General features: G+C 38.7%; 1 protein-coding gene across 7 annotated transcripts in view; it reads left to right on the top strand.

The window, feature by feature from the left end:
- Positions 1 to 12,633, top strand: part of zdhhc4 (zinc finger DHHC-type palmitoyltransferase 4) — a 38,095-nt gene that overhangs the window by 9,788 nt on the left and 15,674 nt on the right. For 5 of the 7 annotated variants that reach the window (XR_009447126.1, XR_009447125.1, XR_009447124.1 and 2 more), the window contains 6 exons: positions 604 to 677; positions 2,740 to 2,918; positions 4,113 to 4,238; positions 5,377 to 5,621; positions 7,003 to 7,592; positions 11,475 to 11,536. Coding sequence is in view for 1 of the 7 variants with exons in the window: in XM_059653979.1 (XP_059509962.1) it covers positions 604 to 677; positions 2,740 to 2,918; positions 4,113 to 4,238; positions 5,377 to 5,621; positions 7,003 to 7,275 (897 nt within the window). In the remaining 6 variants the exon portion in view is untranslated. Of the gene's footprint in view, positions 1 to 603; positions 678 to 2,739; positions 2,919 to 4,112; positions 4,239 to 5,376; positions 5,622 to 7,002; positions 9,073 to 11,474; positions 11,537 to 12,633 lie in introns of those variants that run through there. The other 2 variants (XR_009447128.1, XM_059653979.1) reach the window with 2 other exon arrangements.

Raw genomic sequence — 12,633 nt, 5'->3', positions numbered from 1 at the left:
TCCCACATTGCTGCCATGGGCAGATGCTTCAGTAACAAATAGATTGGTGAAGTCCAGTAGGGTTTTTCTTCCTTGCTAGTTCAGAACAATCAGTGGTGAAATAATTATTTGTAACTCTCAACAATGAAAGAATGATTATGCAAAGGACAGGGTATTAATATTGGAATGCAAGGAAGTCATAGACTTTGAACAAGTATTTTGTAATTGTCTTCAGAGTTGAAGAAAAGCAGGGTTAAAATGGAGGGAGGAACATAACACAGTCACTAAACGTAGAGTAAAAGTATTGTGAAAATTAATGAACCAACAAGTCTCTGGACCTGAACATCTGCAAGTCCCTTCTCTCATTCTAAGAACTGAAAGAACTGTGGATGCTGTAAATAAGAAATAATCACAGAAGTTGCTGGAAAAGCTCAGCAGGCCTGGCAGCATCTGTGAAGATAAATCTGAGTTAATGCTTCATGTCCCTACCTCAGGATACTCGACCCAATACCTTAACTTTGATTTCTCTTCACAGATGCTGCCAAACCTGCTGAGTTTTTCCAGCAATTTCTATGTTTGTTCCATCGCTCTTTCTCATGCCTGTTTTCTTTCTGTCATGAATAGGTGATTGGACCAGTGATTCCTCAATGGTTACAGTTAGCAGTACAACTTACTTTACATAGGTTCGTCCACCAGAGGTAAGTGAGGACATTCTGAAATCATCTGCACATATCTATCCTCCATCAGTATGTTACATTTAGCACCAAATTACAATCTGCTTACTGCTGTCAGTTAAAGCTAGGATTTAGCCTGGTTGTGTACTAAACATTTTAAGAATTTTATACATTTTCATCAGACCCTCTATTCACTGCACCTAATGAATAGTTTTCCAATGAGTTACTTCAGTGAATAATGCCAACTGTGGGTGAGCTAGTAGAACTCACCTCTAATACACAAGATTGAGTTCAAGTTCCGCACCAGAGTTTCAGTTTAAAAGCAGAGCTTACACTCCAGTGTGGTGCTGAGGAAGTGCAGCACAATCTTTTGATAAAGATTGTTAAATTGAAGCCCTATCTGCGTGGTGAACGTAAAGATTCCATGGTGCTACTTTGAAGAAGAGCAGGGCAGTTAACCCCAGTGTTTGGCCAATAGAGAGTGAACACAGTCTGGTTCATCACGCAAACCAGCCTCCCATCCATTGATAATAAAATGTGAGGCTGGATGAACACAGCAGGCCAAGCAGCATCTCAGGAGCACAAAAGCTGACGTTTCGGGCCTAGACCCTTCTTCAGATGCTGCTTGGCCTGCTGTGTTCATCCAGCCTCACATTTTATTATCTTGGAATCTCCAGCATCTGCAGTTCCCATTATCTCCCATCCATTGACTTTGTTTATACTTCTCGCTGCATTGGGAAAGCAACTAATATAATCAAAGACCCCTTCCACCTCCGTTATACTCTCTCCCATCCTCTTCCTTTGGGCAGAAGATATGAACGTTTGAATACACATATGAACAGATTCAAAAACAGCTTCTTCCCAGCTGTTATCAGACTTTTGAATGGACCGCTTAAATGTTGATCTCTCTCTGCACTTCTCAACAGCTGTAACACCATATGCTGCACTCTGTTCTGTTACCCTCATGCATTTATATGGTACGATTTGCCTGTAAAGCATGTCGGACCTTTCACTGTGCCTTGGTACATATGGTAGTAATAAATCAAATCAATATTTATCTGTTAATCATTATCTTAAATATAGATAATTTGATCATTATCACATTAATGTTTGGGCATGTTTGTTGTACATTGATAGTTGTGTTTCCTACTTAATTGTTACTGTGCTTTGGAGCGACATCATTTTAAAGTGCTTGGGATGTAAGGTGGTTGTGAAAAGCACTACATATATGTAAATGTTTCTTTTTCAAGTCTGTCATTCTCATTGTATTCTCTCAGGGTTTCGTCCCATTTAATCTGTGTAACACCTTTCTCATGTTCCTTATTATTTTATTGATGTGCAGTATTCCTGCAGTGCTCTAACCAATGCATGTGGATTTTCTTCATTGAACATTTGATTTTATATTCAGTAACCTACTTATACGAGCTGGGACATCATTTTGGTCTTGTGGCTTTGCACTTAATATCCTGTTGAGAATTTCAACATTAAAGATCTATTTGTACTCTGTTCCAAAATGTGCTTTATTCTATTTATTTGCTACCCACTTTGCTAAAGTTCCTGTACTTTACTTCACAGTTTTCCGCAATGCCTTTTTGTTGTCAAGCGTTTGTTTCCTTGTGGCATTTCTATTCATTGAAAACATTAAGTCCTGACAGAAATATGTTTCTGAAATTCTGGTCCAAACTCCATATCAGTTTGCATATAGAATTTTCCACAAGGAATGCAGAAATAGTTGAACAAGTAGGTTTGCACAATGCAAAAGAAAGATCACTGCAAGCAGAATTCTAAAGGTAATAGGCAGGATAATTCTTGGTGACTACAAGAATACTTCAGTTTAAAAAAATTGAGGCATGCAAATAACCTCTAAGATCCATGGGGAATCACTAAATAATCTCCTTGCAGAGGTTGTTGCAGGATGCATCTACAGAACTGTCTGCCCTGGGCTGGAATTAATCTATGCATGCCATAAGTATTTTTGTGTTCAACTATAAATGATGTTCCTTTCTACTCGGGCGTCCTGAGTTATTGTGAAGTACAATGAAGCAAATCAAGACTCTGATATTTCACTTGTTTCTTCCTTTAACAGAAACTCCTTTTTCCTGGTTTTGCACCTTCTTTTAGAAGTAGCTGTGTATGGAGAGTATTCATGGGAAGTGTTACCTTACTGCATGGAACTGGGATTCGGACATAGTGTCCTGCTGCTTCCTTACATCCTGGTGCTTGGGAAGATGTACTTTTTCTATCTATGCTGCACCAGAGACCCCGGTAAGAGAGAGACTGTTAAAGCAACTGGGTAAACAGATGTGTCAAGCAAGTCAGTTGTCATCTTCTTTTAGCTAACCAAGGCCTGTTTTCACTGACAGCAGTGGCTCAGTTGGTAGCAGGATTGTGGTTTCAAATTCTGTTTGCAACTTGGGCTGGCATCCCAGCTGCACAGTCAGTGGTGATGTCTTTCAGATGAGACCAAAGTCCCATATGCCCTCTCAGCTGGACATCAAGCATCTCACAACATTATTTTGAAAAAGAGCAAGGAACTTCTCTCCTTGTATCCTGGACAATATTTATTCTTCAAATCACATTACTGAAGGTTTCCTAGTCATTATCCCATTCCTGTTAATGGGACCTTACTGTGGTTAATTGGCTGCCATGTGCCCTGAATCACAATTGTAACTGCACTCAGAAAAATATTAAATTGGCTGCAGTGCATGAAGGAACTATAGAAATGGGAATCTTTTAAGACAGTTTCTCTGCCTGCCATTTGTACCTGTACAAACAAGTGATTACAGTGTACAAATCAAAAACGCCTTCTGAAAATGAGTCCTGTCAGTCTCAATGTAAATTCTGCTTCTCTTTCCACAGAGGCTGCCACACCACTGAATTTCTCCATCAATTTGTGTGTTGTTTCCAATTTTCAGCATCTATAGTATATTGCCTTTATTCAAGTTAAACATCATTTGCTTTTGGTTTAAGATTCTCCAAAATACTGACCATGTATTGAGCTAGTTCGGTTCTGGGAACTTTCTGTGGAAAAGCTACCTGATATTGCCAATCTCATCCTGGTTGCCAGATGGAGTCAGCAGGCACAAGCCTCATGCTTCCCTGAAGAAAGGAGCAGAACATCTGATCAGCTGTTTATTTTGAGCATACAACAACCCTCAACAGGCTGGGCAAAGTCAGGGAGTTAGACGTATTATATTAAAAATTAGGTCAAACAAAGTACAAGTTGCTGCTGAATGGCTGAAATTAAAAACAAAATCCTGGAAATACTGAACAGATTAGGTAGCGACAGTGGAGAGAGAACAGCAAGAATCAATGGTTTAGGTGACTGACCTTCCACGAGTACTCAGTTTCAGATACTTTTAATTTGTGACTATGATTGCCTTGATTTATTCATGAAATCTGGAGCAATTGATCATTAGTTTTTGAGCTCAATGTGAATTTTGTGCTTGATTCTCATAGGTACGATTTCTCCTTCAAACCACAAGCAACTGCTGAAAGTGTACACATATGATGGAATTTTGTATCATCAGTCCCACATCTGCCCTACGTGTGAACTTACAAAGCCTGCACGATCAAAGCATTGCCGTAAGAAATTTACAAAACAATTTTGGAAAACAGCGCCATTGAGATTCTTGCTGTGTTATTGCAGTGTCTTATTTCTTTTCTCCTAGCACAGGAGTGAATTGTGCTCTCCAGCTAATGAACACATGTGGCCAGTCACATCTTATAAAATTTGTGAGATATCAGATAGTTTGGATCCTCACTGTTTACAAACTGAGGCCACTGACTTCTGATAATTGAGAAAATTCACAAGATTAAGTTGCATGAATTCTTCTTTAAACAATGCATAAAACATGCAAATATTTAAAAATTTCAGTTGCAGATTGGAAATGGTCAAACAAAATGGACAGGGCCATCAGAATAGCAGTAAAAACAATAGGCTTTTGTATTTTGCGACCTTCAGAGGACTCGAGAACATTCAACTAATCTACTAATGACTAGTAGTATATATTAACAAACATCCCTTATGGTTTGTATGGGTGAGTGGATCATATGGGTGCTAATGATGAACTGCTTCTACCAGCTGTGATACTGAAACTAGAACATTGTTTCCTTTCAGAAAGTGTTAACTTTCACAGATCCATATGTGCTGTCCAGTACCTCATCTGAGCTACCACCCAGCATATGTCCTAGCATTATTTCCAATTCCCCAAGGAGTACCTGAGAGAGTTTGGATATTTACTGCCAAACCCAGGCACAGACTTCTTTAGGGGATTGATTGTCCTTTTGTTTTCTTTATTCATTCAGCGGATGAATAGCATTTATTGCCCAGAGGGCAGTTAAGAGTTAAACACCCACATTGCTGTGGGTCTGGAGTCACATGTAGGCCAGACCAGGTAAGGATGGCAGTTTCCTTCCCTAAAAGGCATTAATGAACCAGATGGGTTTTTCCTGACATGGCTCATAATTAGACTCTTAATTCCAGATATTCATTGAATTCAAATCCACCATCTGCTGTAATGGGATTCAAACCTAGGTCCCCAGAACATTTCCTGGGTCTCCGGATTAACAGTCAAATGATAATACCACTAGGCTATTGCCTTCCCTAATTATAAGCAGTATCTACAGAACTGCAAGAAGAGAAGGTTTTTATTCCTCCTGTATGTGCTAGATATCAGAAATACAGGGACCCTCGGTAATAGTTTCCTCTTCTCCCTCTCAGGTGTGTGTAACCGGTGTGTCCATCGATTTGACCACCATTGTGTCTGGGTGAATAACTGCATTGGTGCGTTAAACATACGCTACTTCCTGTTATACCTGGTGACACTGTCTGGGATGGCAGCCGCAGTGGGAACAGTAACTGTAAGGTTCCTTGTCCAGGTGGCTCTGATCTCCAACTTACATCAGGCAATGTTTGTGAATGCTGATGGTGAACATGTGCCTGTTGGCATCCTATATATAGTCCAGGTAGGATTCTTGATAAGTCTTTAATTCTGCAAAGGATTTTGTATTTTTTATTTCAGGATTTTGCAAAACTCAGCTACTGTTGAATGAACTTCCAGAATCCTTGTACTACAGAAAGGTTGTTTGCTGCATATAATTGGCAGAAAAGCCATTTACTAGGAAATTGATTTTGGCCTGCAGGAGTAGAACTTCCTTTAAACAAAGTAAAATATCAATCAAATGTCAGAGATAATGTGAAAAAAAAGTCGATCTTTCCCTTGTGCCTAGGGATCAAACTCTAAATGACCTATTTTATGTCGGTTCAGAAAGTTGCTTTTATTGAATAATTTCTCATGACCTTATTGTCATCAGCAGAACAATGATGGACTTGGTCAGGCCTCAACTTCCTCTCAAAGTTTAGCATTGAACAATAAAACTTTAGCAATGAAGCATCATTTTACAGTAGTTAATAAACTTCTAGTTTCTCAATTAACATAGTTTGTGAATAATGCAGAACATTGACATCAGCTTGTCCAAATCCTTGTATTCAATCCATTGTTCCATTATTTTCAGCACATTTGCTGACAGCTTTTCTGTGGGTCCATTGTAATTTAAATAAATATTCAAAAGATCAATTCTCAACAATTAATTCTCTCATCGGCCTCAAAACAATGCAACTCTTCATCTTCCTCAGTCACCCTTTGTTCTAAAAACCTACAAGCTCACTGGTTGCATAATTTATTTACTAATTATGTTTTCTCTCCTTGCAGCTGCTTGCACTTAGTGTTATTCTTGCCTCAATTATGAAATAATTAACTTCTGAACTGATCTGTTAAAGCCTTAGTGAGAAATTTGCAACTGTTTGGGTTAAAATTGCAGAGATGCATTGAACTCTAGTTCCACCCTGTTAAGCAAGCTGTCATTGCAGTATAATATTGAGGCAGAAGGGCTCAAGTATCACTGTAGAAACAAGAGCATGAAATCTAGGTTGACACTACCCTGCAGTACTGAGACAGTACAGCTCAACCTAATAAGACATTAAACCAAGACCCTGTCTACCTTGCAGTTGGTTATCAATGAGCCTACAGCACAATTCAAAAAAGAGCATGGGAGTTTTCCGCCAAAACCTTCACCTGAAAAGATTATCAAATCCTTATTATTGTTTGGATTTTGCTGTGAGCAAATTGACTGCCCCATCTTCTACCTCATAACCACAGAAATCAAAAATGATATGGATTCTCTTAAAGGCATGAAAGATGTGATATATGTGCAAAAAATCTTTTTTAAAAACACATTGTGACAATTTTGAGGTCAAAAAACTGCATATAGGATGGTATGGACTTGTCACTTACTGATGCTTTAGCTGTCTCCACATCCTTGATAACTAACATTGTCTCTTTTGCAGAGACTGTTCCTGACCTTTCCTCGGATACTTTTCATGCTGGGCTTCACGCTCCTCATCTTCTTTCTGCTGGCAGGTTATACTGCATTTCACTTCTATTTGCTGATGACCAATCAGACTTCAAATGAGTGGTACAAACATAAGAACAGTTGCCTGTGCCACACAGACAACAGCCAGCCAAGCAAATACTTACAGGGAAACATCTATCATATAGGGTTTCTCAGAAATGTGAAAGAAATCATAAGCCCTGAGACACGACAGAAAAAAGTCAGGTGACAGGGACAGAAAGTGACTTTTTGTTCACCTTCAGACAAAGGTCTTCTGTTCAATTGTTAAATGGTTTGTAATTTTTTTTAAAATTGATGTTTTATACCAGTTTTTTTTACTGTCTAGTTAATATATTAAAATTGAAAATGGGTTCGTTACTCCTTGTTCTCATTGCTCCATTCCATTGGGCAGGTTCTACAAAAGAGATCATCTTCGACTGTTGTGCAGGTTCAGGCACTTTTTCAATAATGCCATGAGTGCGTCCAACTTGTGTTTAATTCTGCTGAGCTCTAAGGACTTAAGAAAACTGAATTTGCTGCAAAAAGGTGACAATCAGTTTTATTTTTGACAAGAATTCAGCACTGCTACAGTGGACCTGAATGCACAAGACTTAGTGGCATAACTAATATAAATGAAATCTAGACTGGGTGTGAACTACAGAGCAGAGGAAGGGTAGGATCAAGAAGCTGGTATGAAGAGTGTGATGTGGAAATCCAGATGCATGCGCAGAACTTTGGTATTTAATAACATGCAGGAGAAATTTCAAGCTCCTGCACCAGTTGGCCGCACTCTGCAATGAGAGGTTTCTGTCAAGATGGCCACACCTGAAGGAGAAAGTGAAACAGGAAGGAAAGAGTGACTAGGGATGGTACTACTGGAGAAGTTGGATTCCAGAAAGAAATCTGATCTGACAGATGCTCAGAAGTTAATTAACATGATAGTTGGTCCCTGAGTCATATTTACACAGGGTTACAGAACAAAAAATTACTGTACAATAGAAACTTTAAAAAACAAGCCACCTATTTATCTTTGACAGAATTTTTTCAAAGTACAAAGCAAAACAAAGTTTCAGCCTGTAATTACACCCTCTACCTCAACATCGCTAGCATTCCACTTAACTGACTCCCTCCATATTCTTTTCTGAGGATTGTGCCAAGTTTGATGAGTCATTTCCAAATCTACTGATTATGAAGTTTTCACAAATGAGAGCCTACACTTTCGCCAATCTAATAGCCTGCAGATTCCTAACCAGATTTCTTTGGTTTGAAAACCCCACAAGCCAAACCTTTCTGCTGAGATGACTTCTTTTCTGAACTGCTCCGAATCATCCTCCTAGGCGAGAAACTAAACTTGCTTCTACACATAACACCAAAGTCTCCTGAACTTAATTCAGAAAAACTTGTTCATCCTAAATTCTTCAGATTGGAAACCAGAGCTACTGGCCTATATGTTTACTGTTTCATTAAAAAAAAGGTATAAACATTTTTCCATTAACACCACGGGAGTCAATTGTCACTTGTTTTCATTCAAAGTGTTGGATTTGAACAATATTCTGGAGCGCTTGAACTTTTTTAAAAGAAAACCCTTCACAGATGTACCCAACACCAACCTGCGTCGATTTTTGAAATCCAAACTCCGAAAATGATATTCGTATATATAAATTATATACCTTGCATCACGCTAGTTGCAACGCGAGAGGGGAGGCAAACTGCACAACTAAATTCAAAATTCAATGTCTTTCAAATGAGAACATTTTCTCCTTTATTATTTAGGGCTAATAAACTGGAATAGAAGTTGGACTGTAATAGATGGAATTCCAGGAGAGTTTTGCAACTCAACAAATCAAGTGCTACATATTTTTGAGTGGTGTGATGCTATATTGCTTTTCAAAAGGATGGTAGTATTTGAGACTGAGCAGCATGAAGAATCATTTCAGAGATAGCAAGAACTGCAGATGCTGGAGAATCTGAGATAACAAGCTGTAGAGCTGAATGAACACAGCAGGCCAACCAGCATCAGAAGAGCAGGAAGGCTGATGTTTCGGGCTTCGGTTCTGAAGAAGGATCCAGGCCCGAAACGTCAGCCTTCCTGCTCCTCTGATGCAGCTTGGCCTGCTGTGTTCATCCAGTTGTACACCTTGTTATCTATAGCATGGAGAATCTTTTGAGTTCAAGTAATTCTGCCTGACAAGAGCCCTCTGTTTGGTTCAGCTGTTGTGTGTAAGGGCAGTAAAGAGAAACTCTTAAGAACCTGCAGATAGGAAACATCCATTTCTTCCCCAATCCCCCTCTCTTTCTGAGAAAACACACAGAAAAAGACAAGAAAGTTCAAGAAGAATAAAATAAGAATGACCATCCCCCTATAGACAAGCGCATCAATATTGTTAAAATTGTATAAGGTGAGAGAAAATTACTTTCCACCTTGTGGTCTGGAGTGCTGATCATTGGAATTTTATTTACCCTGTCTAGATTCTTTTCACACCATACATCTGTCAAATCATTTGTCTTTTTGCGTACCTTAAGCACGAATGAGTGAGATTAAATGGGGAGGTGGTTTGAAAAATTGTATTTTAAGTTGCATAACAGATTAGAGATCCTTCCTTTTAGGGTTTGTGTTAAAGCGGTGTGTTTTTAAAAAAAGTAGATTTGTTTTCTGTTAATGACGAAATAGCAGTCAGACAAATTGGTCACATTGGTGGTCTCCTTGAGATTTTATACATGTATATATTTTGATCCCAGCACAGTAAGTCAAATAGAGGCTCCACTACCTATATAGGGCCTCCCCAGAGAAGTCAGCCAGGATCTTTTGTTCACAAAAGGTGAGAAGCTGAATGACAGACAGTGCACCATTTAAGTTGACTCTGCCCTATTGTGGGCTGCTTTGCTCCTGGATTGAGGGACAGGCAAGTATTGTGGAGGTTGGAAGTGAGTTGCACAACTATTAATAGTTGTGCACGAGGAGGTTTCTGAAGCAAGTAGGCAGTGTAGTGGGTATGCAGAGTTAATAGGATAGAATTCCTAAACATCATAGCCAAAGATGAAAGAAATGGGGAGACAAATATTTCAAATAGCAGACTTTGTTAGTTATTACCTTTACAAAATGAACCTTTGAAAGTGAGATGCTGTGGTGCATACAAGGTAGTTAGGGTAAATAAATGACTCATCAGGTAGATACACCTGATCACGAGAAAAACTAGTTATGCCACTGAACATATTAAAGTAATATCATTGTAGGGAGGAAAATGAAGAGTAAAGGTGTCATTTGGTGAAAGCAGTAGAGGAAAACAAGTCAAGGTGAACCTCCTACAATTTGACAAGCCAATACTTAAATACTGGGATAGTTACCTTATTTGCTTACTTCTAGGAAGGACAATGGGAAGATCTAGTGAGGTTACTTAGGAAATTTGAGGAAATCTACAGGAGATACACCTGAATGTACTACGTTAACTAAACTTAATGTGGATGTTGGGGAAATAGTATCGATAAAACAACATTCTTATTGGTGAAGCAGATTCCTCCCATTTTGAATGTGCAAAAGCAAGGGTGACTTACATAAGAAATATCATAGGCCAAGGGCAAGCATTGCCAAGAACAGCAAGTGAAGGCTTCGATTGAATTCCCTGCACCTAAAAGTAAATGGGAAATCATGAGATTTCTGGGAGTGTATGGGTTTTATTGTAAATTTGAGCCTAAGATCAGAACAGTATTTGTACCTTTAACAGATTTGTGACAAAAACTGAAGGGTAGTATGGTCAGCAGAGTGCCAAGCAGCATTGGTGAAACTGAGGACAAGCTCTGATGGCCACCTCTGATGTTTTGAAACATTTTAAAATGGCAGTTGATGCTAGTGACCGGTGAGCAAGTGCAGTCTTTATTGCAAGATGAGAAATCAGGAAAAGGGGGAAAACTTCTCAGAAATTCATCCAATGTCAAATACTGTAGGAAAAAAAACTTTTGTATTATTATTGGCTTTTCAACATTTTGCAATCTGTCAGCCATATTTACATAAATACATTAACATAAACTGACTGTAAGCTACTTGCTTTGTACAGAAATTTAAGACTCAAAATGCAAGACTGTTCAAATGGAGCGTATTCATTCAAAATAAATTGTTCACATTGCTGGAAAAGATAATAAAAATAGCTGATCCTTTATCAAGAATATGATTATGCTGAAATAGTTTAAGAATCTGGAGAGTAAATGAAATTCTTTAAAGCCTGAATAAGGAATTAATGAAGGTGAACGTTTTTTTTTTGTATTTGTTGATGTTATCTTTATCTGGTGATGAAATACATTTTAAAAGTGTTTCATTTTCTTTAATGACAGTATTATATGTAAGACAACTTTTTATGGGGGGAGGAAACGGTGTGTGTGGTGTGGTTTGAGGGGAGAATATAAACTAAACAGCTGTAACTGAAATACCTGCAGAAAGTTTTTGAAACCAGAAAGGGGGAGAATTTGAAATGGAGCAACACCAAGAATCTTCCACGGTAAGGAAATTTCGCCTTACAACAGCACTGATTGGTTTAGTTGCAGTGTTAAGAAGTTGTGTGTCAGAGCAACAGAAAGAAATATCTGCAGACAGAATGCATCAATCTCTCCCCATGATTAGAGAAAGACAGAAAATCCAAATAAGCTTAAAAGAAAAAATTCTGAGGTCAAAACAAATCTAAATCCACTTTACGTTACAATAGCTATTTTCTGTTCATCACAAAACCTGGCATTAATTTATTTTTGTCATGTCCAGCATTTCAGCAAATTGGTCATTATTGTGGTCTCACTGAGATTTGTTTCACATTTTGTTGAACAGTGAGTCATTATTCTCAGCACACTCTTCCCAGTTAAGTTCTAAATTCACAACTCTTGTTTCCTATACAACAAACATGTTCAACTTGATATCCCTAATGTAAATATTTCTGATTGATGACCTTGTATATTTAAAATTGATTGGTGGAGCTGTTTTGTGGAATGGATTGGGCACTTAGTCAAAGAAAATAAAGAACCCATGAGGCCTTTGGGCCAAGACACTGGTTTTTGAACTTTGGGGTCCGTTGAGATGGGGACCAGGCAGGAAAACACACCAACGCTTCGTAGGAGGCTGCAATGAGGATGTTACCAAGCATGGTAACAAAACATCTGCGATATGACAAACCAGCTTGGCGAGCCAACCAACCTCAAAACTATAATCCCCACACTAAGCCAAAGGAACAAATGAGACACCTTGAACACAAGAGAGAAAAGCACTGAAGAAAGACGAGAACATTATAATCCTACCAGCTGACAAAGGGTGCAAGACCTGATCTATGAACAAACTGGACTACATTTAGAAAGCACAGGTATTGCTCGCATGTATACTGTCCAACAGATGGAGATAGACCCAACACCAACAGCTAGGTAACAGGATCACCCAGTGAAATACTAAGAAATGCAGGGCAGATAATCAAGACAGACTACATGAGAATGAAACCAGAAGGCATGAACACCTCCTGCTTCTATAGACTTTCTAAAGTACACAAATCAGACATCCCCCTCAGACCCACTTCTTACTGGGCACACTTTCACACAAACTGGCCAAGGACCTACAACA

This window comes from Stegostoma tigrinum, chromosome 23, assembly GCF_030684315.1.
Source record: "Stegostoma tigrinum isolate sSteTig4 chromosome 23, sSteTig4.hap1, whole genome shotgun sequence".
Lineage (NCBI taxonomy): Eukaryota > Metazoa > Chordata > Chondrichthyes > Orectolobiformes > Stegostomatidae > Stegostoma > Stegostoma tigrinum.
This window is presented reverse-complemented; position numbering and strand designations above follow the sequence as displayed.